This window comes from Phyllobates terribilis, unplaced genomic scaffold (genome assembly GCF_046119375.1).
Source record: "Phyllobates terribilis strain yellow unplaced genomic scaffold, ASM4611937v1 Scaffold_6__1_contigs__length_29720123, whole genome shotgun sequence".
In the NCBI taxonomy this organism is placed as follows: domain Eukaryota; kingdom Metazoa; phylum Chordata; class Amphibia; order Anura; family Dendrobatidae; genus Phyllobates; species Phyllobates terribilis.
In genome coordinates, this window is record NW_027362766.1 from 4218184 (window position 1) to 4245776 (window position 27593).

Below are 27593 nucleotides of genomic sequence, written 5' to 3' on the forward strand. Positions count from 1 at the left end.
AAGACTGAACCCTCTTTGGTTCCAGCCTTGACTTCTCCAGATTTAACAGCCAACCTAGGCGTCTTAGACTGGCCATGACGTCCGCCAGGGCTAGAGCACAGAGTTGACTTGATCTGCCCACTACAAAGAAATCGTCCAGATAAGGGATGACTAAAATATCTCTTTCCCTCAAGTGCGCTGTGACCTCCAGAATGATTTTTGTGAAGACTCTCGGCGCCATGGAAATGCCAAAGGGAAGAGCTGCGAACTGAAAATGCCTTACGTGCCTGCCGAATTGTACAGCTACTCTTAGAAACTGTTGATGATCTGGCAAAATCGGGACGTGGTAGTAGGCGTCCTTCAGATCGAGGACGCACATAAAACAGTCCGGAAATAACATCTTTATGGCTGATTTTATTGTTTCCATCTTGAAAGGCCTGTAGATTAAATGGTCGTTCAGTCTCTTTTAAGTTCGCAATGGTCCTGAAGGAGCCGTCCGGCTTCTTTATTAGGAAGAGGGTCGAATAGAATCCTCTTCCTTGCTCGGGTGCAGGTGTTTCCACCAGAACTCCTTTTCTGAGCAGAGAGAGAACTTCCTGCTGTAAGGCTATCTGTTCCACTAAACCTCTGGGGGCTGATATTTTGACAGTGTTCTTGGGCCTGCTCTTGAACTCTAGTGTGAGCCCCCTCCTGATTATCCCTAAGATCCAAGAATTGGATGAAATTTTCTTCCAGGCAGGCAGGAAGTGGGACAATCTTCCTCCCACCTGGGGGGAACTGTCACTTAGGGGCTTTCTTATTCTCGGAGGAGGGACCCCCAAACATGAAGCCTCTGCTATACGGCTTTCGGTCTTTCCAGCTACCTTGGTCTCTGGGAGCTTTACTGCGGCTGTATTTTCTCTTCCGAAAGGAACTGTTAAATCGGGAACCAGACACCATGGGAAATCCATGTTTTTTGTCTGCGGCTTTATCTAGGATGTCATCTAGACCTTTGCCGAACAAGAAGTCCCCCTCACAAGGGATTGAGCACAGTTTAGACTTTGACTGCACATCTCCTGGCCAGCTCTTGAGCCATAGCGCCCTACGGGCTGCATTAGAGAGGTTTGCAGACCGGGCAGCCAGCCTAACTGAATCTGCCGATGCATCTGCCAGGAATGCAGCCGCTCCCTGCATAAGAGGAAGGTCTGATAGAATTTTCTCCCTGGACACATTCCCCCTGATCTGGTCTTCCAATTGTTGAAGCCAGATCATCATAGATCTAGCAGTGCAGGTCGCTGCTACTGCCGGTTTAAGGGCCCCTGCTGACGACTCCCAGGTTTGCTTAAGGAAGGACTCCGCTTTTTTATCCAGCGGGTCTTTTAAGGCTCCTAAATCCTCAAAGGGCAGAGTGGATTTTTTTGAAGATTTTGAAATGGCCACGTCAATCTTAGGGGTTTTGTCCCATTTAGCCGCATCCTCATCCTCAAAGGGGTACCTCCGCTTGGAGGATGACGGCAGCTGACCCTTCCTCTCCGGTTTCTTCCATTCCCTTTCTATCAGAGATTTAATCCTGTCATTGACCGGGAATGAGCGTCTCCTCCTTTGGTCTAAGCCCCCGAACATAACATCCTGGACTGTTCTGGGCACTTTGGTATCGGTAATACCCATAGTCCCTCTGACGGCTTTAACTAGTCTCTCAGTATTATCAACCGAAAAACAAGGTCTGCCCCCCCCATTATCATCCGAAGACTCCGATGACGATGAGGAGTGATTAGAGGAGGAAGGCAGTTCTCTCGTAAAACGGGACTCCACTGATTCCTCTGATTCTGAAGAAACTAGTTTTCGCTTCTTCTTTTTGAGTGAGGTTAAGCCTCTTAAAGACTCTCTGACCTCTGTCTGGATTAGATCCTTTAATTCTAAAGAAAACCTGGGGGACTCCTCTGCAATGGTTTTCTGAATACAGTCTGAGCATAGGTTTTTGGCATAGGAGGTGGGAAGACCGATTTTGCATAAAGCACACTCCCTGTTTTTATTTTTAGCACTACACTTCTTCGCCTCCTGCCCCAAGAAATAAAAGGAGAAGAAGGAGGAAAAGAGAGAGAGAGAGAAGAGCACATTATTCAAGGTGAGACTTTCACGAAGATCACTCACCACACTGCCGTTCAGACTAGGGTACCGGAGGCGGTGGTTGCCGTTCACATGAGGGCTCCCATCTGGCGGAGGTGGACTGACGAAGTCTTTTCTGACCAGTCTTGCCGGAACTCGTACGCCCCTCACTGCTGTGACTTTGTCGATGGGAAGATTCCCGTTCCATTTGTTTGAGCTGCTTGCGCTGCTTTGATGGCTGTGGCTGCTGCTGTACTTCCTGTGGCGGTGACAGCTGCTGCCCAGGTGACTGCGGTTCCTCATTCATCATGGCGGGGATGCAGACACCGCCATCCTGATTGCTCCCCATCCTTAAAAGCAGTAGGGCTCCACCTCCTTTAGGCTCCTCCCATTCCGGCAGCGTGCTCATCTCTCTTTTTCCTTTTTAATTTTAGCCAGCTGGCGCGCTACCCGCAGATCCACCTGCCTCTGCGCGTGCGCAGCCCAGCGGCACCCGGCGCGCTTGCAGCGGGATGACAGCTTCCCACCCGCGCATGCGCAGACCCGGTTTCCGGCGCACTCCGTGATAGGGCGCGTCAGCACCCCGCGCGTGCGCAGCCCGGACTTCCGGCGCGCTCCGTCAGAGGGTGCGACGCGACCCCCCACGTGCGCAGCCCGGAAGGCCTGCCGGCCGGCGCGCTCAGTTCATCTTTGCGAGGCGCAGACCCGGCATCCGAAGGAAAACAGCACCTCCTCCCCACACGCAGACCCGGGCAGCAGCCAGACGGGCTGGGAACAGGGACCATCTGCTGCTTCCACGGCCTCCAGGCCGCACCGTCCATAATCCAGGTACGTGAGGTACCACCTGGTGAGGCTCCCATCAGGGACAGGAACCAAAAAACTGATGCGGAGGAGAGGTACCGCCTTTTTATTCAGTAGGTTCCTGTCCTTGGTGGGCGGATACCCTCTCTCAGGTGGTGCTGTCATGGGAGAAGGGGAAAAAATTGTTTTATTTATGTTTACCTGTGTATTGTTGCTTGTGTATAATTTTGTGTTTCTAGTTATTTTTAGGAATCCTTGGTGGATCTACCGGGAATCCTTGTACAATTAGTTGGAGCGTAACCCAGGATGGACTAGAGACTGTTAAGGACTCGGGGTAGGACAGACCCCTACCTGGTTATGTCTCCCTGTTTTGGTGAAATGGACACCTTTGTTTCTTCAAAAACTGCACCCGGTTACGGACATGCCGTGACCACCTTTATGTGTTTCTTTATTGTATTGTTATATCTTGTTATGTTTTTCTAAAATATGTTTAGTCCCGGAGTACTAAATTTCACTAGGGGGGAATGTGGCACCACTACAATTACTATCATCCCTACTCTACTACTGCTCTTACTATCAGCGTTACTATCATCACATCACAACTAGTGAAACTTCTGATATCACTACTGTTATTAATATCACTATCACTATTAATAATACTGCCTCCTCTACTAGTGAAATCAGTATTGTTACCGCAGCCACTACTACTTATATTACTACTATCACACCGATTCCCACCACTTCTTCTATTACTGATAATATCGACATTGTTACTACTCATTTACTGCCGCTATTATTAATATTACTACTAATGTTAATACCGGCATTTTAGTAGTTACTATCATCGTATTAGATGATAACATCACCGATCGCATTACTAGAAATACTGCTGCTGTAAGAAAATAAACTACCGTATAATAACAAGTCTGGTCTTATGTATCTTGCAGCCAGCAGAGCGCCAGCGACCTCTTCTCTGACCTTCTGTCTCTGTGGCACCCCAGGGGTCTGGTTTCCACAGTAACAAGCAATGTTATGTCTGAGAGCAGGTGGGAGGTCTCTTGGCCAGGGATCCTGTGCATGCCACACCTCCTGCCCAGTCTTGGGAGGGGAAGACCTTCCCCTATATAAACCCGGGGCTGAAGCAGGGTTAGTCAGTCAAGGAGAGTAGAGACAAGAAACAGTCACAGGAAGAAACAGCAGAAGCTCAGTGGGAGCAATACTACTACAAGTCAGGGGCTGGCAGCTGCAGAGCTCGCCCTGACTGAGAAGCTTTCTTACCGGACCTGGCGTCCGAGGCTGTGGGGACTAATCCTTACCCAGCAGCAGAAACCGACCGGCAGGGGATTGCAGGTCCTCTGGCCCAGAAACCCGAAGGCACGGTCACACGCGTGGGACCAGCGCCGCCATCGTGGAGCGGAAGCCATTAGAAGGCCCCGAGTCAACGGCCATACGGGTGAGCACCACACGGTACACTCAGGGACGTGGGCTACTTATATCCGCTTCTAGCAAGGTAGCCAGAAGAGTACAGTCAGTTTGGGAGGCCTACAACTCCGCCTGGCCAGGGGAGATCCCATCTGCTCAAGGACTGACCAGGCCCCGTTCGCTAGCAAGTACTCCGGGAGGGTCTATCGTTGTTACCAGTAAAGACCCTGAATTACACCGCACCGTCTCTGAGTGGTTCCTGCTACCCTCATCTTCCACGTCGGCTGCCCTGAGGCCATACCCCTCCCGTTGGGGGTTATACTATCACGCTGCACAATTCTACACCGGCCTCAGCGGTCTGCCCTGCAGCGACAGCTCCATAGCTGCAAATCAACGGGTGGCGTAGTCGACACTCCAATAACATCTATCAAGACTGCCACACACTGAGTTGACTCCCTGGGCACGGACCGGGTCCCCGCCACTCGGAGACTACAACCCTCATCTGATCCGGTTCCGGGTAAGCCCCCGTGCGCGAGACGCTGCGCGACACAGCAGGCCCAAGGGCGCGTCATCTCCGTCACTCCTGCTGTTGCCGCGCCTGTTCGGACTGTGTGCTGTATTCTTTGGGGTGGACCCCTACTGCTATTAAACATTTATGGAATATTGCTTGAAACTGGTACCTTGTAAGTGCAGACCCGTCAATGTGTGATAAGAAGAAACTGCTTTGGCCTCTAACGGATGTGAAGCCAAAAAGTAACTGCCCCGCCGCGTCTTTCTTAGGATATTGATCTAGCCAGGGGCCCATCGCGGTTACACTCACCGGGGTCCTTGTATTCTGACTGTGGTAGTTTAATTGATAATTTGCTTGCGGGAAGAGAACATCTTGCCGCGGGGTGGGCTCCCCCGCAGGCTGAGCATTCGTGTTTATATCTGCATAAGCTGAAAAAGCGACAATGTCCCTCATTATACTGCCAGCAGGCCCCTGGTCTACGACCACTGAATTTTGGCCTGCTGTTGTCGGATGCCCAGTAGCCGCTGTTGAAAAGGGATGATGCTTTTGTGACAACATCAGTCGCAACCAATCGTCAGTTGCTTTAAACCCCCCGCCCAGCTGTGGTTGCAGGGCCAACCGCCTCCGGAACTCTTTGTCGTAGCGCCCACCATGCTGAACCGCCGTGGGCTTTGTATGAGTTATACACCGTATCCTGGTATATGAATAGTTCCAAACAGCGTTCCGGATGCAACCCAGCACAGAGAACGCCTGTAACCAGTTACTCACATTTTTTGTCTGTGTTTTTCGAACGGTCTGTCGGCTAGTCGATGCTGGTCAGCGGATAAGTCACCATATGTCGATGTACTCATTCCATAATTTTTTTTTTTTAGTTTCCTCATCTATGTATGATCCTAATGGGCTAATCCCACAAAAAAATGCATCTTTATGCATGCCGGCAAATGGTGTCATTTTTGTCATATTATTTGCCGTGCCTAGAGGCACGGACAGTTGGTTAACTTGGGCCTTAAGGGCCTCTATCAAGTAGTTGTTGCTACTTCCTGTTCCCATTATGTCGCTCTCACCCATTCCTGCGGCTGGAGGAGGGACTCCGACGTGTGGAGGTACTCTGGCACTAGTATCGTTTGGGATGAGCGGCGTGCCTCGGCTTGAAGTCCTGCGTGATGTCGTTCGCTCGTGCAGACTGGAAGCTCTAGAGGGTGCCCTAGTCTCATTTCTGTCCCCTGAAGGACGGGACCGGTGTGCTTGACATCTAGGATGTTGAAGATGGAGAGCGCCACCTCGAAGACCGAGATCTGTGACCCCCCTGTGGGATGGCGATCTCCGCCATGAATGTGTCAACCGCTTCCCTCACAGGTGTGCATGCCAGTGACATTTGTGTGATGTTGCGGACGTATCTTCAGAGGAACTGAGGCGAGTTCGCCTGGTGTCTCTCTCTCCGTGAGGAAATGGGGGGGGGGGGTTCTGCTACGTTTCCGGGTGCCCCGCCGGGGCATGTGGGTGCTACATGTGGCCAAGTGGAGGGTGTAAAGGGCACATTGCAACTCAGGTGATTGGATGGGGGCTAGGCTGCTATAATTTCAGGAGACGCGGGGTTAAATGCGTCCCCTTCAGCACAAGTTGGTGTGGTGTTTTTGAGTGTGCTCTTTTGTGGACTTTTATGACTGGTGTTAGTGTGGACTTTTGAGGGTGAGGGAGGGCACAACACCTGGCTGAGAATTCCCAGCCAGCGCTCTGCCTCTGTGATGTGCTGCAATGGAGGGGGTGGAGCTTTTGTACTGTGTGGGCGGCGTCTTCGGTGAGACCTTCCTGGCAGCAGCGTGCTCTGCCTGAAACGCTCTGGGGGGGGGGCGGGGTTGCCTGCTGGACCGATGCTCTCCGAGACGTGCCGCCGCGTCCCATCACTGCGGGAGAGGTGGGGATGATGTGGGGATTTGCAGCGGTGTCTGCCCCTGAATTACCGCTGGTGGCTGCGGCGACGGGCCTGTAGCTGGCGCCATGCTGGCCGCTGTCGCTAGAGCAGCCGGCTGAGACGCCAGGCAGGGGGGCGTGGGCAGCTTCAGTATGGATGCGGTTCACGTGGGTGGCAGGGACAAGGGGCTTCCTGGCGGCCTTTTATTTTTATTACTGGGGGTGACTTTTTTTTTTTGCAGAACTGTTGTGGGGGAGGGATTGTATAGTGCCGTCAGCACACTCAGTGCTGACCAGTGCCATATTGTCACTTGCTACAGCGCAGCAGCGCTAACAGGTGCCATGCCATCCCATGTAACTAGCTTGTGACGCTATGGGGGGGGGGTGTGTGTGTGGAATTTTGTGGGCGGAGCCCTGCGGCATAGGCGGGAGCTGCCGGCTGGAGAAGGCGAGCTCTGCCTGAGCCGCGCTGGGGGACAGGGCCGCCGTGATGAGCAACGTTCTCAGACAATCGATTCCAGGACCACCGGGGAAAGGAAGGAGGGTGGGACATCTCCGTGTTTATATACCTATGGGACGGCTTGTGAAGGCCGTCCCTTTTACTTTAATGGTCCCGTCGAGGACTTCCTATTTCTCTGGCCAGTAAGGGGCAGCAGAGGGAACCACCAATCGCCATGGACTCGGGAGGGGCCACCACAGTCAGGGGCACTTTCCTTATTTAGTGCAGCGCCTGCCAGTCCACCGTGTTCTCTGCTCACACCCCCCGGTCCTCTCCTGTATCCTCCGCCGGTCCTCTCCTGTATCCTCCGCCGTGTCCTCTCCTCACACCCCCGGTCCTGTCCTGTATCCTCCGCCGTGTCCTCTCCTTTATCCTCTCCTTACACTCCCCCGGTCCTGTCCTCTATCCTCTGCCGTGTCCTCTCCTCACACCCCCCGGTCCTGTCCTCTATCCTCCGCCGTATCCTCTCCTCACACCCCCAGGTCCTGTCCTCTATCCTCCGCCGTATCCTCTCCTCACACCCCCCGGTCCGGTCCTCTATCCTCTGCCGTATCTTCTCCTCACACCCCCCGGTCCGGTCCTCTATCCTCCACCGGGTCTTCTCCTCACACCCCCGGTCCTGTCCTCTATCCTCCACCGGGTCTTCTCCTCACACCCCCGGTCCTGTCTTCTATCCTCCACCGTATCCTCTCCTCACACCCCCGGTCCTGTCCTCTATCCTTCGCCGTGTCCTCTCCTCACACCCCCAGTCCTGTCCTCTATTCTCCGCCGTATCCTGTCAGTCACGGTCCTGTCAGTCACGGTCCTGTCCTCTATCCTCCGCGGTGTCTTCTCCTCACACCCCCGGTCCTGTCCTCTATCCTCTGCCGTGTCCTCTCCTCACACCCCCGATTCGGTCCTCTATCCTCTACCATATCCTCTCCTCACACCCCCGGTCCTGTCCTCTATCCTCCGCCGTGTCTTCTCCTCACACCCCCTGTCCTGTCCTCTATCCTCCGCCGTATCCTGTCGGTCACGGTCCTGTCCTCTATCCTCTACCGTATCCTCTCCTCACACCCCCGGGCTTGTCCTCTATCCTCCGCCGTGTCCTCTCCTCACACCCCCGGTCCTGTCCTCTCCTCACACCCCCAGTCCTGTCCTCTCCTAACACCCCCAGTCCTGTCCTCTCCTCACACCCCCAGTCCTTTCCTCTCCTCACACCCCCGGTCCTTTCCTCTCCTCACACCCCCGGTCCTTTCCTCTCCTCACGCCCCCGGTCCTGTCCTCTCCTCACGCCCCCGGTCCTTTCCTCTCCTCACGCCCCCGGTCCTGTCCTCTCCTCACGCCCCCGGTCCTGTCCTCTCCTCACGCCCCCGGTCCTGTCCTCTCCTCACGCCCCCGGTCCTGTCCTCTCCTCACGCCCCCGGTCCTGTCCTCTCCTCACATCCCCGGTCCTGTCCTCTCCTCACACCCCCGGTCCTGTCCTCTCCTCACACCCCCGGTCCTGTCCTCTCCTCACACCCCCGGTCCTGTCCTCTCCTCACACCCCCGGTCCTGTCCTCTCCTCACACCCCCGGTCCTGTCCTCTCCTCACACCCCCGGTCCTGTCCTCTCCTCACACCCCCGGTCCTGTCCTCTCCTCACACCCCCGGTCCTGTCCTCTCCTCACACCCCCGGTCCTGTCCTCTCCTCACACCCCCGGTCCTGTCCTCTCCTCACACCCCCGGTCCTGTCCTCTATCCTCCGCCGTGTCCTCTCCTCACACCCCCGGTCCTGTCCTCTATCCTCCGCCGTGTCCTCTCCTCACACCCCCGGTCCTGTCCTCTATCCTCCGCCGTGTCTTCTCCTCACACCCCCGGTCCTGTCCTCTATCCTTCGCCGTGTCCTCTCCTCACACCCCCGGTCCTGTCCTCTCCTCACACCACCGGTCCTGTCCTCTCCTCACACCACCGGTCCTGTCCTCTATCCTCCGCCGTGTCCTCTCCTCACACCCCCGGTCCTGTCCTCTATCCTCCGCCGTGTCTTCTCCTCACACCCCCGGTCCTGTCCTCTCCTCACACCCCCGGTCCTGTCCTCTCCTCACACCACCGGTCCTGTCCTCTCCTCACACCACCGGTCCTGTCCTCTATCCTCCGCCGTGTCCTCTCCTCACACCCCCGGTCCTGTCCTCTATCCTCCGCCGTGTCTTCTCCTCACACCCCCGGTCCTGTCCTCTATCCTCCGCCGTGTCTTCTCCTCACACCCCCGGTCCTGTCCTCTATCCTTCGCCGTGTCCTCTCCTCACACCCCCGGTCCTGTCCTCTATCCTCCGCCGTGTCCTCTCCTCACACCCCCAGTCCTTTCCTCTCCTCACACCCCCGGTCCTTTCCTCTCCTCACGCCCCCGGTCCTTTCCTCTCCTCACGCCCCCGGTCCTGTCCTCTCCTCACGCCCCCGGTCCTGTCCTCTCCTCACGCCCCCGGTCCTGTCCTCTCCTCACGCCCCCGGTCCTGTCCTCTCCTCACGCCCCCGGTCCTGTCCTCTCCTCACGCCCCCGGTCCTGTCCTCTCCTCACGCCCCCGGTCCTGTCCTCTCCTCACGCCCCCGGTCCTGTCCTCTCCTCACGCCCCCGGTCCTGTCCTCTCCTCACGCCCCCGGTCCTGTCCTCTCCTCACGCCCCCGGTCCTGTCCTCTCCTCACGCCCCCGGTCCTGTCCTCTCCTCACGCCCCCGGTCCTGTCCTCTCCTCACACCCCCGGTCCTGTCCTCTCCTCACACCGCCGTGTCCTGTCCTCTCCTCACACCGCCGTGTCCTCTCCTCACACCCCCGGTCCCGTCCTCTATCCTCCGCCGTGTCTTCTCCTCACACCCCCGGTCCCGTCCTCTATCCTCCGCCGTGTCTTCTCCTCACACCCCCGGTCCCGTCCTCTATCCTCCGCCGTGTCCTCACCTCACACCCCCGGTCCCGTCCTCTATCCTCCGCCGAGTCCTCTCCTCACACCCCCGGTCCCGTCCTCTATCCTCCGCCGTGTCTTCTCCTCACACCCCCGGTCCCGTCCTCTATCCTCCGCCGTGTCCTCTCCTCACACCCCCGGTCCCGTCCTCTATCCTCCGCCGTGTCCTCTCCTCACACCCCCGGTCCCGTCCTCTATCCTCCGCCGTGTCCTCTCCTCACACCCCCGGTCCCGTCCTCTATCCTCCGCCGTGTCCTCTCCTCACACCCCCGCTCCCGTCCTCTATCCTCCGCCGTGTCCTCTCCTCACACCCCCGCTCCCGTCCTCTATCCTCCGCCGTGTCCTCTCCTCACACCCCCGCTCCCGTCCTCTATCCTCCGCCGTGTCCTCTCCTCACACCCCCGCTCCTGTCCTCTATCCTCCGCCGTGTCTTCTCCTCACACCCCCGGTCCTGTCCTCTATCCTCCGCCGTGTCCTCTTCTCACACCCCCGGTCCTGTCCTCTATCCTCCGCCGAGTCCTCTCCTCACACCCCCGCTCCTGTCCTCTATCCTCCGCCGAGTCCTCTCCTCACACCCCCGGTCCTGTCCTCTATCCTCCGCCGTGTCCTCTTCTCACACCCCCGCTCCTGTCCTCTATCCTCCGCCGTGTCTTCTCCTCACATCCCCGGTCCTGTCCTCTATCCTCCGCCGTGTCCTCTCCTCACACCCCCGCTCCTGTCCTCTATCCTCCGCCGTGTCCTCTCCTCACACCCCCGCTCCTGTCCTCTATCCTCCGCCGTGTCTTCTCCTCACACCCCCGGTCCTGTCCTCTATCCTCCGCCGTGTCCTCTCCTCACACCCCCGGTCCTGTCCTCTATCCTCCGCCGTGTCTTCTCCTCACACCCCCGGTCCTGTCCTCTATCCTCCGCCGTGTCCTCTCCTCACACCCCCGGTCCTGTCCTCTATCCTCCGCCGTGTCTTCTCCTCACACCCCCGGTCCTGTCCTCTATCCTCCGCCGAGTCCTCTCCTCACACCCCCGGTCCTGTCCTCTATCCTCCGCCGTGTCCTCTCCTCACACCCCCCGGTCCCGTCCTCTATCCTCCGCCGTGTCCTCTCCTCACACCCCCGGTCCCGTCCTCTATCCTCCGCCGTGTCCTCTCCTCACACCCCCGGTCCCGTCCTCTATCCTCCGCCGTGTCCTCTCCTCACACCCCCCGGTCCCGTCCTCTATCCTCCGCCGTGTCCTCTCCTCACACCCCCCGGTCCCGTCCTCTATCCTCCGCCGTGTCCTCTCCTCACACCCCCGGTCCCGTCCTCTATCCTCCGCCGTGTCCTCTCCTCACACCCCCGGTCCCGTCCTCTATCCTCCGCCGTGTCCTCTCCTCACACCCCCGGTCCCGTCCTCTATCCTCCGCCGTGTCCTCTCCTCACACCCCCGGTCCCGTCCTCTATCCTCCGCCGTGTCCTCTCCTCACACCCCCGGTCCCGTCCTCTATCCTCCGCCGTGTCCTCTCCTCACACCCCCGGTCCCGTCCTCTATCCTCCGCCGTGTCCTCTCCTCACACCCCCGGTCCTGTCCTCTATCCTCCGCCGTGTCCTCTCCTCACACCCCCCGGTCCTGTCCTCTATCCTCCGCCGTGTCCTCTCCTCACACCCCCGGTCCCGTCCTCTATCCTCCGCCGTGTCCTCTCCTCACACCCCCGGTCCCGTCCTCTATCCTCCGCCGTGTCCTCTCCTCACACCCCCGGTCCCGTCCTCTATCCTCCGCCGTGTCCTCTCCTCACACCCCCGGTCCCGTCCTCTATCCTCCGCCGTGTCTTCTCCTCACATCCCCGGTCCTGTCCTCTATCCTCCGCCGTGTCCTCTTCTCACACCCCCGGTCCTGTCCTCTATCCTCCGCCGTGTCCTCTCCTCACACCCCCGGTCCTGTCCTCTATCCTCCGCCGTGTCTTCTCCTCACACCCCCGGTCCTGTCCTCTATCCTCCGCCGTGTCTTCTCCTCACACTCCTGTCCTCTATCCTCCGCCGTATCCTGTCTGTCACGGTCCTACCGGTCACACCTGCACTCTCCTCTGCCGCCTCTGTAATGAATTCTCAGCTTTTCACGGCCGCTTTTCAGTCAGCAGACTCCGGCTCCGCCCCTCAGTCATTAGCACCGCCCCTTCCTTAGTCTCCTCCCCCGCTGCTCCCGGCCTGGCCCGCCTCACTGCTCCACTCATGCCGGGCGGCTGACAGCGGAGGATGAGGGCCGGCCTGTGGCTGCTCCTGTGCGGGCTGACGACGGGACATCCAGGCTGGAGCCAAGGGAGGCCGACAGGTCAGTGTGTGTGTGTGTGTGTGTGTGTGTGTGTGTGTGTGTGTGTGTGGTGTGGAGATCTGTCACTGTGTGTGTGTGTGTGTGGTGTGGAGATCTGTCACTGTGTGTGTGTGTGTGTGGGGTGAGGAGATCTGTCACTGTGTGTGTGTGTGGAGATCTGTCACTGTGTGTGTGTGTGTGTGTGTGTGTGTGGTGTGGAGATCTGTCACTGTGTGTGTGTGTGTGTGGGGTGAGGAGATCTGTCACTGTGTGTGTGTGTGGAGATCTGTCACTGTGTGTGTGTGTGTGTGTGTGTGTGTGGAGATCTGTCACTGTGTGTGTGTGTGTGTGTGTGTGTGTGTGTGTGTGTGTGTGTGTGTGTGGAGATCTGTCACTGTGTGTGTGTGTGTGTGTGTGGAGATCTGTCACTGTGTGTGTGTGTGTGTGTGTGTGTGTGTGTGTGTGTGTGTGTGTGTGTGTGGAGATCTGTCACTGTGTGTGTGTGTGTGTGTGTGTGGAGATCTGTCACTGTGTGTGTGTGTGTGTGTGTGTGTGTGTGTGTGTGTGTGTGTGTGTGTGGAGATCTGTCACTGTGTGTGTGTGTGTGTGGTGTGGAGATCTGTCACTGTGTGTGTGGAGCTCTGTCACTGTGTGTGTGTGTGGTGTGGAGATCTGTCACTGTGTGTGTGTGTGTGGGGTGAGGAGATCTGTCACTGTGTGTGTGTGTGTGTGGGGTGAGGAGATCTGTCACTGTGTGTGTGTGGGGTGAGGAGATCTGTCACTGTGTGTGTGTGTGTGGGGTGAGGAGATCTGTCACTGTGTGTGTGGGGTGAGGAGATCTGTCACTGTGTGTGTGTGTGTGTGTGTATGTATATCTGTCACTGTGTGTATGTGTGTGTGTATGTATATCTGTCACTGTGTGTGTGTGTGGTGAGGAGATCTGTCACTGTGTGTGTGTGTGTATGTATATCTGTCACTGTGTGTGTGTGTGGTGTGGAGATCTGTCACTGTGTGTGTGTGGGGGGGGTGAGGAGATCTGTCACTGTGTGTGTGTGGGGGGGGTGAGGAGATCTGTCACTGTGTGTGTGTGTGTGGGGTGAGGAGATCTGTCACTGTGTGTGTGTGTGTGGGGTGAAGAGATCTGTCACTGTGTGTGTGTGTGTGGGGTGAGGAGATCTGTCACTGTGTGTGTGTGTGTGGGGTGAGGAGATCTGTCACTGTGTGTGTGTGTGTGGGGTGAGGAGATCTGTCACTGTGTGTGTGTGTGTGGGGTGAGGAGATCTGTCACTGTGTGTGTGTGGGGTGAGGAGATCTGTCACTGTGTGTGTGTGGGGTGAGGAGATCTGTCACTGTGTGTGTGTGGGATGAGGAGATCTGTCACTGTGTGTGTGTGTGTGTGTGGGGTGAGGAGATCTGTCACTGTGTGTGTGTGTGTGTGTGGGGTGAGGAGATCTGTCACTGTGTGTGTGTGTGTGTGGTGGGGTGAGGAGATCTGTCACTGTGTGTGTGTGTGTGCGTGCGTGCGTGCGTGTGGTGAGGAGCTCTGTCACTGTGTGTGTATGGGGTGAGGAGATCTGTCACTGTGTGTGTGTGTGTGTGTGGGGTGAGGAGATCTGTCACTGTGTGTGTGTGTGTGTGGGGTGAGGAGATCTGTCACTGTGTGTGTGTGTGTGTGGTGGGGTGAGGAGATCTGTCACTGTGTGTGTGTGTGTGCGTGCGTGCGTGCGTGCGTGTGGTGAGGAGCTCTGTCACTGTGTGTGTATGGGGTGAGGAGATCTGTCACTGTGTGTGTGTGTGTGTGTGTGTGTGTGTGAGGTGAGGCGATCTGTCACTGTGTGGGGTGAGGAGATCTGTCACTGTTTGTGTGTGGGGTGAGGAGATCTGTCATTGTGTGTGTGTGGGGTGAGGAGATTTGTCACTGTGTGTGGTGAGGAGATTTGTCACTGTGTGTGTGTGGGGTGAGGAGATCTGTCACTGTATGTGTGGGGTGAGGAGATCTGTCACTGAGTGTGAGGTGAGGAGATTTGTCACTGTTTGGGGTGAGGAGATCTGTCGCTGTGTGTGTGTGTGTGTGTGTGGTGAGGAGATCTGTCACTGTGTGTGTGTGGTGAGGAGATCTGTCACTGTGTGTGTGTGTGTGTGTGTGTGTGTGTGGGGTGAGGTGAGGAGTTCTGTCACTGTGTGTGTGTGTGTGGGGTGAGGAGATCTGTCACTGTGTGTGTGTGGGGTGAGGAGATCTGTCACTGTGTGTGTGTGGGGTGAGGAGATCTGTCACTGTGTGTGTGTGTGTGTGTGTGTGTGGTGTGTGTCAGTGTGGACCTGTCGTGGTGTGCGTGTGTGTGTTGATGTGGACCTGCCGTGGTGTGCATGTGTGTGTTGGTGCGGGCCTGTCGTGTACCTGTCGTGGTGTGCGTGTTGGCGTGGACTTGTGGTGTTGGCGTGGACCTGTCGTGCTGTGCGTGTCTGTTGGTGTGGACCTGTCATGGTGTGTGTCAGTGTGGACCTGTTTTGGCGTATGTGTAGTCGTGGTGTTGGCGTGGACCTGTCGTGGTGTGCGTGTGTGTGTGTGTGTTGGTGCGGACCTGTGGTATGTGTTGGTGTGGACCTGTCATGGTGTGTGTCTGTGTGGACCTGTTTCGGCGTTTGTGTTGTCGTGGTGTTGGCGTGGACCTGTCGTCGTGTGCTTTTGTGTCGGTGTGGACCTGTTTCGGCGTGTGTTGGCGTGGACCTGTCATGGTGTGTGTCGGTGTGGACCTGTTTCGGCGTGTGTATTGGCGTGGACCTGTCATGGTGTGTGTCTGTGTGGACCTGTTTCGACTTTTGTGTTGGGGTGGACCTGTCGTCGTGTGCGTTTGTGTCGGTGTGGACCTGTTTCCACGTATGTGTTGGTGCGGACCTGTCGTGGTGTGCGTGTGTGTTGGTGCGGACCTGTCATGGTGTGTGTCGGTGTGGATCTGTTTCGGCGTTTGTGTTGTCGTGACCTGTCGTTGTGTGCACGTGTGTTGGCGTGGACCTGTTTCGGCATATGTGTTGTCGTGGACCTGTCGTGGTGTGCATATGTGTCGGTGTGGACCTGTTTCAGCGTATGTGTTGTCGTGGACCTGTCATGGTGTGTGTCAGTGTGGATCTGTGTCGGCGTTTGTGTCGGTGTGGACCTGTTTCAGCGTATGTGTTGTCGTGGACCTGTCATGGTGTGTGTCGGTGTGGACCTGTTTCAACGTATGTGTTGTTGTGGACCTGTCGTGGTGTGCATGCGTGTCGGTGTGGACCTGTTTCAGTGTATGTGTTGTCGTGGACCTGTCGTGGTGTTGGCGTGGACCTGTTGTGGTGTGCTTGTGTGTGTTGGTGCGGACCTGTCGTGGTGTGCGTGTGAACCCGTGACAGTGTCGGTGTGCTGCTTCTCCTTTGTTCACACAGACGTGAGATGGGGGTATTTCATCTATCCTGCTCTCGTTATGAGTCAGGGGGTCACAGGTTTGTGCTGTCATGTGCAGCAGGATACGAGGGGGCGCTGGGTGGGACCCTCAGCCTGGGCTGCCCTCCACCCCATTAGCGCCAGATGTGGATGAGACAATTCTCCCCTCCTAGTGATGTGCTCGCTCTGGTCTGTAACCCCTCTACTGCTGGAGCGGAGGCCAGGGAGCAGTGGGGGGCCATCTGCACCTGGGGGGCTACATATTCTTTATATGTGGAAAGTTACATAGTGGATGTTTTTCAGTCCTGACCATTATGGGGGTGCAGCCCCCGGCACCAACATAACCTGCTCCTTTGTGTTGTAGATATGGACCCCCCTGCGTCTCTGCAGACACCATACTGGGAGGTATACCCGGACCTGAGCCTCGCCGGCCGACCGCTGGCCCTGGATGACGTTTTGCAGGTGGGCCCCTCACAAATGTAGGTTACTGCATTCACCTGTCTGTAGGAAATACAGGAGTGGTGCAGGGCAGGCGTGGCCCTTCGGGGGCGCTCTTCTGCTTGCTCTCGAAGGAATGAGGCGCTTCCTCTACCAGTGACCGTGGCTGTCAGACATGTCCGCTGCCGGCTGACTTCATAGGGAGGGGTTCCTTCCTCTGCACCCTGGAACAATGATGATAGAAGAAAGGGGGAAGGGAGGCGCTCCACCCGCGGCACGTCCTAGGAGCACCCCCGCTATTGAGGCGGCCACTAGCTGTCCTTTTACACTGTGATATATAGAGGCTGTACCCTGTACACAAATGTGCCTGGAGGGTCGGCCTCGCGCGCTTTGCGCCGCGCCTGGAGGGTCGGCCTCGCGCGCTTTGCGCCGCGCCTGGAGGGTCGGCTTTGCGCCGCGCCTGGAGGGTCGGCCTCGCGCGCTTTGCGCCGCGCCTGGAGGGTCGGCCTCGCGCTCTTTGCGCCGCGCCTGGAGGGTCGGCCTCGCGCGCTCGGCGCCGCGCCTGGAGGGTCGGCCTCGCGCGCTCGGCGCCGCGCCTGGAGGGTCGGCCTCGAGCGCTCGGCGGCGTGCCTGGGGTAGCCTTCCATACATGCCGCTGCCTCACCGCGGCACGTCCTAGGAACACCCCTGCTACTGAGGCTTCTACTAGCTGTCCTGTACACTGTGATATATAGAGGCTGTACCCTGTACACAAATGTGCCAGGAGGGTCAGCCTTGCGCGCTCGGCGCCGCGCCTGGAGGGTCGGCCTCGCGCGCTCGGCGCCGCGCCTGGAGGGTCGGCCTCGCGCGCTCGGCGCCGCGCCTGGAGGGTCGGCCTCGCGCGCTCGGCGCCGCGCCTGGAGGGCCGGCCTCGCTCGCTCGGCGCCGCGCCTGGGGTAGCCTGCCATACATGCCGCTGCCTCATCACCTGGTCATTTATATCTCCGGTGTACATGGACGAGCGCTCTGTTGTCCTCTGGTGTCAGTTTCTGTAATCTTCTCCTTCAGGCTCTTCCTGATCGGCTGCAGCTGAGAATGGAAATAAATGGAAGCTTCGTCGTCCTTGAGCTGCATCAGAACCGGTAACTGGGGGACAGAGGTGGGGACGTGTCTGGGGATATGGGGGGACAGAAGTGGGGACGTGTCTGGGGATATGGGGGGACAGAGGTGGGGACGTGTCTGGGGATATGGGGGGACAGAGGTGGGGACGTGTCTGGGGATATGGGGGGACAGAGGTGGGGACGTGTCTGGGGATATGGGGGGACAGAGGGTGGGGTGGAGGTGTCTGGGGATATGGGGGGACAGTGGGTGGGGTGGAGGTGTCTGGGGATATGGGGGGACAGTGGGTGGGGTGGAGGTGTCTGGGGATATGGGGGGACAGTGGGTGGGGTGGAGGTGTCTGGGGATATGGGGGGACAGTGGGTGGGGTGGAGGTGTCTGGGGATATGGGGGGACAGTGGGTGGGGTGGAGGTGTCTGGGGATATGGGGGGACAGGGTGGGGTGGAGGTGTCTGGGGATATGGGGGGACAGTGGGTGGGGTGGAGGTGTCTGGGGATATGGGGGGACAGTGGGTGGGGTGGAGGTGTCTGGGGATATGGGGGGACAGTGGGTGGGGTGCACGTGTCTGGGGATATGGGGTGACAGAGGGTGCGGGTGGACATGTCTGGGGATATGGGGGACAGTGTGTACGGGTAGACGTGTCTGGAGATATGGGGGACAGAGGGTGGGGGTGGACGTGTCTTGGGATATGGGGGGACAGAGGGTGCGGGTGGACGTGTCTGGGGATATGGGGGACAGTATGTGCGGGTAGACGTGTCTGGAGATATGGGGGACAGAGGGTGGGGGTGGACGTGTCTGGGGATATGGGGGGACAGAGGGTGCTGGTGGACGTGTCTGGGGATATGGGGGACAGTATGTGCGGGTAGACGTGTCTGGAGATATGGGGGACAGAGGGTGGGGGTGGACATGTCTGGGGATATGGGGGGACAGAGGGTGCTGGTGGACGTGTCTGGGGATATGGGGGACAGTATGTGCGGGTAGACGTGTCTGGAGATATGGGGGACAGAGGGTGGGGGTGGACGTGTCTGGGGATATGGGGGGACAGAGGGTGCGGGTGGACGTGTCTGGGGATATGGGTGACCGTGTGTGCGGGTAGACGTGTCTGGGGATGTGGGGGACAGAGGGTGGGGGTGGACGTGTCTGGAGATATGGGGGACAGAGGGTGCGGGTGGACGTGTCTGGGGATATGGGGGACAGAGGGTGGGGGTGGCCGTGTCTGGGGATATGGGGGTCCGGACACAATGATCGGCGTTTATACTTACTATGAGTCCAGGGTGTTGTATTTCCTCTTCTCGCCCCCTGAGGAGGTCAGCGGGTCGGGGACTGAGGACCCTGCCCATAGGAAGCCGGCAGGATGCCACTGGAGGCCGGATACTGGTGCCCAGCCTGCAGCCACAGCGCCCCCTCCCTGTAACCTGACCTCGTGCTTCTCACAGCTGAGGTTTTGTTACAGTTACACATACACTGTACATACACTCCACAGTGGTGGGTCTATATCGGGCAGGTATGCAGGGTCTACACCGCTCCATATTAACCCTTCCTCTCTTACAGACAGCTGCTCCCCGACTTCCACACTCTAAGCTATTACCTTCCTGATGGGACTGGTGTGAGAGAGCGGAGGCCGCCGCAGGTGAGGGCTGGACCAGCGCCATGTAACTCACCTGAGCAGCAGTAAAGCCGGGCTTATCACCATAGCAACCAGAGCTGGGGTGTGAGGGGCCGCACTGCGCGGGGTGAGGGGCCGCACTGCGCGGGGTGAGGGGATGCACGGCTGCGCAATTCCTGAATATAAGATTATTTCTCTCCTCGTCTTCCAGATGAGCTGCTATTATCACGGGAGGCCGGTGGGAGGCGAAGGCCCCTGGAGCAGCCTCAGCCTGTGCTCCGGCCTCAGGTATGTACCCAGCAGCACTGAAGTAACCTTCCGCTCCTTGGCCCTCTGTATACTGGGGCAGTGCCGCTCCTCGGCCCTCTGTGTGCAGGGGCGGTGCCGCTCCTCGGCCCTCTGTGTGCTGGGGCGGTGCCGCTCCTCGGCCCTCTGTGTGCTGGGGCGGTGCCGCTCCTCGGCCCTCTGTGTGCTGAGGCGGTGCCGCTCCTCGGCCCTCTGTGTGCTGGGGCGGTGCCGCTCCTCGGCCCTCTGTGTGCTGGGGCGGTGCCGCTCCTCGGCCCTCTGTGTGCTGGGGCGGTGCCGCTCCTCGGCCCTCTGTGTGCTGGGGCGGTGCCGCTCCTCGGCCCTCTGTGTACTGGGGCGGTGCCGCTCCTCGGCCCTCTGTATACTGGGGCGGTGCCGCCATTTGGTGGTCTCGGCACTCTGCTTACAGGACGAGGGTGCTAATCTTCAGTGCGCACTCCTGCCCCAAACCAGTACATCACTAAAGAAGTAAAGATTTAGGTGGTGTTTGTGCCTGTATATACCTCATGTCTCGCCTCTCTCCAGGGGGACCATCGTTCTTTCCACGGAGCAGAGGTTCAGCATTGAGCCGGTTCTGGGCGACCCCAGGTACAAGCACATAGTGCGGCACATTAGGGAGTGGCAGAAAACGATGTGCGGAGTGGATGATGAAGACCTGTCTGTGATCGGGAGGACGGGGCGAGTGCTGCTTAGCCTAGGAGATGAGACAACGGGCTCACAGCGGCCAGAGGCGTCCTACAAGGTGAGAGGGGAGGAGTACACGGGTCTACAGAGCCGATACAGCACATGGGGTCTTCTGGATGATCATGTCCTATATCTGCAGGTGGAGAGTGAGGTCAAGTATGTGGAGCTCGTGATGGTGGCGGATAACAGCGAGGTGAGTGTGACATCACTAGTGTCTGCTCCTCCCCAGTGCAGTGGTGAGACCGGTGGGTGATGTCATTAACGTCGCTCCCACCTCATGTAGTTACCCGTTTCTCGCTCTCTTCTAGTATAAGATGCTGAAGGAGAATGTACGACGGCTTCATGTCCGGATGCTGGAGATCGCTAACAGGATGGACGCGGTGAGTTCTGACGCCCTCCTTGGGGCCTCTCTCCCTTGTATCCAGTTCTGTAACATCACTTGTCCCCCTTCAGTTTTATCGTGCTCTGAATGTCCGGGTTGTGCTGGTTATGGTGGAGGTGTGGAGCCAGGAGGACAAGATTACAGTCAGCGAGGACCCTGCCGAGACGCTGAACTCATTCCTGTCCTGGAGAGAGAAGGACCTGATCAGCCGGGTGCCTCACGACAACGCGCAGCTGCTGACGTGCGTGTCTTATTAGCCTTATTATCCCTCTTGTCTCTCCATTTGTGACATCGTCTCTGTTCTCCTCTTATTATCCCTGGTGTCTCCCTGTGTGTGACGTCGTCTGTGCGCTCCTCTTATTATCCCTCTTGTATTCCTGTGTGTGACGTCGTCTATGGTCTCCTCTTATTATCCCTCTTGTATTCCTGTGTGTGACGTCGTCTGTGCGCTCCTCTTATTATCCCTCTTGTATTCCTGTGTGTGACGTCGTCTATGGTCTCCTCTTATTATCCCTCTTGTATTCCTGTGTGTGACGTCGTCTGTGCGCTCCTCTTATTATCCCTCTTGTATTCCTGTGTGACGTCGTCTGTGCGCTCCTCTTATTATCCCTCTTGTCTCTCCATTTGTGACATCGTCTCTGTGCTCCTCTTATTATCCCTGGTGTCTCCCTGTATGTGACTTTGTCTGTGCGCTCCTCTTACTATCACTCTTGTATTCCTGTGTATGGCGTCGTCTGTGCGCTCCTCTTATTATCCCTCTTGTATTCCTGTGTATGACGTCATCTGTGCGCTCCTCTTATTATCCCTCTTGTCTTCCTGTGTGTGACGTCGTCTGTGCGCTCCTCTTATTATCTCTCTTGTATTCCTATGTATGACGTCGTCTGTGCGCTCCTCTTATTATCCCTCTTGTATTCCTATGTATGACGTAGTCTGTGCGCTCCTCTTATTATCCCTCTTCTATTCCTGTATGTGACGTCGTCTGTGCTCTCCTCTTATTATCCCTCTTGTATTCCTGTGTATGACGAAGTCTGTGCGCTCCTCTTATTATCCCTCTTGTATTCCTGTGTGTTACGTCGTCTGTGCGCTCCTCTTATTATCCCTCTTGTATTCCTGTGTGTTACGTCGTCTGTGCGCTCCTCTTATTATCCCTCTTGTATTCCTGTGTGTGACGTCGTCTGTGCTCTCCTCTTATTATCCCTCTTGTATTCCTGTGTGTGACGTCGTCTGTGCTCCTCTTATTATCCCTCTTGTATTCTTGTGTGTGACGTCGTCTGTGCGCTCCTCTTATTATCCCTCTTGTATTCCTGTGCGTGACGTTGTCTATGGTCTCCTCTTATTATCCCTCTTGTATTCCTGTGTGTGACGTCGTCTGTGCGCTCCTCTTATTATCCCTCTTGTCTTCCTGTGTGTGACGTCGTCTGTGCGCTCCTCTTATTATCCCTCTTGTATTCCTGTGTATGACGAAGTCTGTGCGCTCCTCTTATTATCCCTCTTGTATTCCTGTGTGTTACGTCGTCTGTGCGCTCCTCTTATTATCCCTCTTGTATTCCTGTGTGTTACGTCGTCTGTGCGCTCCTCTTATTATCCCTCTTGTATTCCTGTGTGTGACGTCGTCTGTGCTCTCCTCTTATTATCCCTCTTGTATTCCTGTGTGTGACGTCGTCTGTGCTCCTCTTATTATCCCTCTTGTATTCTTGTGTGTGACGTCGTCTGTGCGCTCCTCTTATTATCCCTCTTGTATTCCTGTGCGTGACGTTGTCTATGGTCTCCTCTTATTATCCCTCTTGTATTCCTGTGTGTGACGTCGTCTGTGCGCTCCTCTTATTATCCCTCTTGTCTTCCTGTGTGTGACGTCGTCTGTGCGCTCCTCTTATTATCCCTCTTGTATTCCTGTGTGACGTCGTCTATGGTCTCCTCTTATTATCCCTCTTGTATTTCTGTGTGTGACGATTTCTGTGCGCTCCTCTTATTATCCCTCTTGTATTCCTGTGTGTGACGTAGTCTGTGCGCTCCTCTTATTATCCCTCTTGTATTCCTGGAAAATTATTTTTGGGAAAGAGGAGATGCTAGCTAATAGTGATCACCAAAATGATAAAGAAAAAAATAAATAAATAGTGATCAATAGCAATATCAATCTATGAAAATATATCAATTTATTAAATACAAATGTTTCCTGACACATATACATGTAGTAACAAACTAACAAACATATAAAACACCATAAAATAGTGGAAAAACACCACTGTCTAAGGAGCCAGCTGATACATTATAATAGAATCACGTATATAATGATACAACAAATACTATAAATGATAATTCAATGAATGAAGAAATACAGAGCGCACAGGCTCAGTGCAATATCTGTGATGGTCAATGATGCCTAGACCCTGCAATGCACTAGTTAAATAACAGGGTAAATGTGTAAAGGCAAGTAAAGCACATAAAAGGTTGAAAAAGCAGAGTATGGCAAAAAGCAGTACCTGTTTCCCCACACTGAATGGTGCCCCCAAAAAGTACGATCCTAATGGAAAACCAAATAGGTCCCTACAGCTAACATAAGCTAATGACCCTCTTGTATTCCTGTGTGTGACATAGTCTGTGCGCTCCTCTTATTATCCCTCTTGTCTTCCTGTGTGTGACGTCGTCTGTGCGCTCCTCTTATTATCCCTCTTGTATTCCTATATCCCTCTTGTATTCCTATGTATGGCGTCGTCTGTGCGCTCCTCTTATTATCCCTCTTGTATTCCTGTGTGACGTCGTCTATGGTCTCCTCTTATTATCCCTCTTGTATTCCTGTGTGTGACGTCGTCTGTGCGCTCCTCTTATTATCCCTCTTGTCTTCCTGTGTGTGACGTCGTCTGTGCGCTCCTCTTATTATCCCTCTTGTCTTCCTGTGTGTGACGTCGTCTGTGCGCTCCTCTTATTATCCCTCTTGTATTCCTATGTATGGCGTCGTCTGTGCGCTCCTCTTATTATCCCTCTTGTATTCCTGTGTGTGACGTCGTCTGTGCGCTCCTCTTATTATCCTTCGTGTCTTCCTGTGTGACGTCATCTGTGCGCTCCTCTTATTATCCCTCTTGTATTCCTATGTGTGACGTCGTCTATGGTCTCCTCTTATTATCCCTCTTGTCTTCCTGTGTGTGACGTCGTCTATGGTCTCCTCTTATTATCCCTCTTGTATTCCTGTGTATGGCGTCGTCTGTGCGCTCCTCTTATTATCCCTCTTGTATTCCTGTGTGTGACGTCGTCTGTGCGCTCCTCTTATTATCCCTCTTGTATTCCTGTGTGTGACGTCGTCTGTGCGCTCCTCTTATTATCCCTCTTGTATTCCTGTGTGTGACGTTGTCTGTGCGCTCCTCTTATCCCTCTTGTATTCCTGTGTGTGACGTCGTCTGTGCTCTCCTCTTATTATCCCTCTTGTCTTCCTGTGTGACGTCGTCTATGGTCTCCTCTTATTATCCCTCTTGTATTCCTGTGTGTGACGTCGTCTGTGCGCTCCTCTTATTATCCATCTTGTATTCCTGTGTGTGACATCGTCTATGGTCTCCTCTTATTATCCCTCTTGTATTCCTGTGTATGACGTCGTCTGTGCGCTCCTCTTATTATCCTTCTTGTATTCCTGTGTGTTACGTCGTCTGTGCGCTCCTCTTATTATCCCTCTTGTATTCCTGTGTGTGACGTCGTCTGTGCGCTCCTCTTATTATCCCTCTTGTCTCCCTGTGTGACGTCGTCTGTGCGCTCCTCTTATTATCCCTCTTGTCTCCCTGTGTGTGACGTCGTCTGTGCTCTCCTCTTATTATTCCTGTGTGTGACGTCTGTGCGCTCCTCTTATTATCCTTCATGTCTTCCTGTGTGTGACGACGTCTGTGCGCTCCTCTTATTATCCCTCTTGTCTCCCTGTGTGACGTCGTCTGTGCGCTCCTCTTATTATCCCTCTTGTCTCCCTGTGTGACGTCGTCTGTGCGCTCCTCTTATTATCCCTCTTGTCTCCCTGTGTGTGACGTCGTCTGTGCTCTCCTCTTATTATTCCTGTGTGTGACGTCTGTGCGCACCTCTTATTATCCCTCTTGTATTCCTGTGTATGACGTCGTCTGTGCGCTCCTCTTATTATCCCTCTTGTATTTCTGTGTGTGACGTCGTCTGTGCTCTCCTCTTATTATCCCTCTTGTATTCCTGTGTATGACGTCGTCTCTGCGCTCCTCTTATTATCCCTCTTGTATTCCTGTGTGTGACGTCGTCTGTGCGCTCCTTTTATTATCCTCCTTGTATTTCTGTGTGTGACGTCATCTGTGCGCTCCTCTTATTATCCCTCTTGTATTCCTGTGTGTTACGTCGTCTGTGTTCTCCTCTTATTATCCCTCTTGTATTCCTGTGTATGACGTCGTCTGTGCGCTCCTCTTATTATCCCTCTTGTATTCCTATGTGTGACGTCGTCTGTGTTCTCCTCTTATTATCCCTCTTTTATTCCTGTGTGTGACGTCGTCTGTGCGCTCCTCTTATTATCCCTCTTGTATTCCTGTGTGTGACGTCATAGAATCATAGAATCATAGAATGGTTAAGTTGGAAGGGACCTCCTGGGTCATCTGGTCCAACCCCATGCTCAAAGCAGGATTCACTAGATCATCTCAGACAGATGTCTGTCCAGCCTCTGTTTGAAGACGTCCATTGAAGGGGAACTCACCACCTCTCGTGGCAGCCTGTTCCACTCATTAATCACCCTAACTGTCAAAAAGTTTTTTCTAATATCTAATGTGTCTCCTCCCATTTAGTTTCATCCCATTGCTTCTAGTCTTTCCTTCTGCAAATGAGAATAAAGATGATCCTTCTACAATGTGACAGCCCTTGACATATTTGTAGACAGCTATTAAGTCTCCTCTCAGTCTTCTTTTTTGCAAGCTAAACATTCCCAGATCCTGTAACCGTTCCTCATAGGACATGGTTTGCAGACCAGTCACCATTCTGGTCGCTCTTCTCTGAACTTGCTCCAGTTTGTCTATGTCTTTTTTAAAATGTGGTGCCCAAAACTGTACACAGTATTCCAGATGAGGTCTGACCAAAGAGGAGTAAAGACCGATAATGACTTCACGTGATCTAGACTGTATGCTTCTGTTAATACATCCCAGAATTGTATTTGCCTTTTTTGCTGCTGCATCACACTGTTGACTCATGTTTAGTCTATGATCTATTAGTATACCTAAGTCTTTTTCACATGTACTGTTGCTTAGCTCTATTCCTCCCATTCTGTATATGCTTTTTTCATTTTTATTGCCCAGATGTAGTACTTTGCATTTTTCCCTGTTAAAAACCATTCTGTTGGTTGCTGCCCACTGCTCCAGTTTATTTAGGTCTTTTTGAATCCTCTCTCTCTCTTCTCTAGTATTAGCTATCCCTCCTAGCTTTGTGTCATCAGCAAATTTAATCAGTTTACCCTCAATTCCTTCATCTAAATCATTGATAAAGATGTTGAACAATACAGGTCCCAGGACGGAGCCCTGTGGTACCCCACTTGAGATATTCATCCAGCTGGATGTGAAGCCATTTACAACCACCCTTTGAGTCCGATCACTAAGCCAGTTATGAATCCACCTAACAGTTGCCTGGTCCATTGCATACTTGGTCATTTTTTCAATAAGGATGGTGTGAGATACTTTGTCAAATGCTTTGCTGAAGTCAAGATATACTATATCTACAGCATTTCCCTGATCCACCCAGTCAGTGATTCTGTCATAGAAGGAAATTAAGTTAGTCTGACATGACTTGTTAGTTACAAACCCATGCTGACTCTGGTTAATCACTTCATTCTTATCCATGTACTTACATACATGTTGTTTAATAATTTGTTCAAAGATCTTTCCTGGTATAGAAGTCAGACTCACCGGCCTATAGTTCCCTGGGTCCACCTTCTTCCCCTTTTTGAAGATAGGAACAACATTTGCTCTTCTCCAGTCTTCTGGGACTTCTCCTGTTCTCCAAGAATTTTCAAAGATTATGGAGAGTGGTTCTAAAATTTCTTCTACGATCTCCTTCAGTACTCTGGGGTGTAATTCATCTGGACCTGGAGACTTGAACTCATTTATGTTAGCTAAATATTCCCTCACAATCTTTCTGTTTACAGATAACTTTGATTCCTCTATTCCTTTAAAAGGACAGTGAAGATCAGTTGATGTTACATTTTCTTTCTGAGAGAAAACAGATGCAAAATAGGAATTAAAAAGTTCGGCCTTCTCAACATCCTCTCTTACCATTTCTCCATTTTCATCCTGTAAAAATCCTATAGCATCTTTGACTTTTCTTTTACTTTTGACATACCCCCAAAATCCTTTTTTATTGCTTTTGACATCTCTTGCAAGCCTTAATTCATTGTCAGCTTTAGCTAACCTGATACGTGCCCTGCAGGATCTGCAGACTGCATTATAATCTTTAGATATGCCTCCCTCTTTCCATTTAATAAACATTTCTTTCTTTCTTTTTAGCATGTGTTTAAGTTCTGTGTTCATCCATCCTGCTTTCCTTAAATGCTTCCCATTCTTCCTACTTTTCGGGATTGTTAACGATTGTGCTTTGAGAATCTCATTTTTAAAAATTTCCCATCCTTCGTGGACATTTTTGTCCTTAAGGACATCCAGCCATTGGATCCCTCCTATTCTCTTTCTGAGTCTCTTAAAATCTGCCTTTCTAAAATCTAACCTTGAAGTCTGAGTCTTCACATGTCTTCCTCCTCTAGTTATCCAAAATTCTATAATAGCATGATCACTGCCTCCTAGGGTCCCAGCCACCTTTACCTCCTCAACCATTTCCTCCCTGTTTATAAGGATTAGATCCAAAGTAGCAGATCCCCTTGTTTTCTCCCCTACCTTTTGGAAGATAAAGTTGTCAGCAAGAGAGGATAAGAATTTGCTTGACCTGTTAGTTTTACTTGAGAGAGATTCCCAACAAATGTCTGGATAGTTGAAATCTCCCATGACCACTACGTCATATTTTTTGGAGAACTTGGTCATTTGATACAAAAAGAGTTCATCCATATCTTCAGCTTGCCCAGGTGGCCTGTAGTAAATGCCTACAATGGTGTCCTTTCCGTTGTTCTCTCCTTGTATTCTTACTCAGACAGTTCCCACAGAACTCCCAGTCTCTGAAGCTTCAATCTCTGTGCAGATATACGCTTTTCTAACATACAATGCAACACCTCCTCCTCGCTTATCAAGTCTGTTTCTTGCAAATAAGTTGTATCCTTTTAGCCTTTTATTCCAATCATGTGTATCGTCCCACCA

At 54.3% G+C, this 27593-nt stretch overlaps 2 protein-coding genes across 6 annotated transcripts in view; one reads left to right on the plus strand and one right to left on the minus strand.

The window, feature by feature from the left end:
• Positions 1-576: 576 nt before the first annotated feature.
• LOC141152625 (uncharacterized) lies at positions 577-2691 on the minus strand. Its single transcript, XM_073637177.1, has 2 exons — positions 2135-2691; positions 577-2016 (listed from the first exon to the last, which is right to left on the minus strand). The coding sequence occupies exons 1-2, from the start codon at positions 2471-2473 to the stop codon at positions 760-762; spliced, it is 1596 nt and encodes a 531-aa protein (XP_073493278.1). The 5' UTR covers positions 2474-2691; the 3' UTR covers positions 577-759.
• Positions 2692-12253: 9562 nt separating this feature from the next.
• ADAM15 (ADAM metallopeptidase domain 15) overlaps positions 12254-27593 on the plus strand; it is a 97271-nt gene continuing 81931 nt past the window's right edge. For 4 of the 5 annotated variants that reach the window (XM_073637299.1, XM_073637300.1, XM_073637301.1 and 1 more), the window contains exons 1-9: positions 12254-12416; positions 16175-16272; positions 17296-17369; positions 18899-18977; positions 19165-19241; positions 19785-20001; positions 20083-20136; positions 20252-20323; positions 20397-20566. In XM_073637299.1, coding sequence (XP_073493400.1) covers positions 12341-12416; positions 16175-16272; positions 17296-17369; positions 18899-18977; positions 19165-19241; positions 19785-20001; positions 20083-20136; positions 20252-20323; positions 20397-20566 — 917 coding nt within the window. In that variant the 5' untranslated portion in view covers positions 12254-12340. Of the gene's footprint in view, positions 12417-16174; positions 16273-17295; positions 17370-18898; positions 18978-19009; positions 19081-19164; positions 19242-19784; positions 20002-20082; positions 20137-20251; positions 20324-20396; positions 20567-27593 lie in introns of those variants that run through there. The other variant, XM_073637303.1, reaches the window with a different exon arrangement.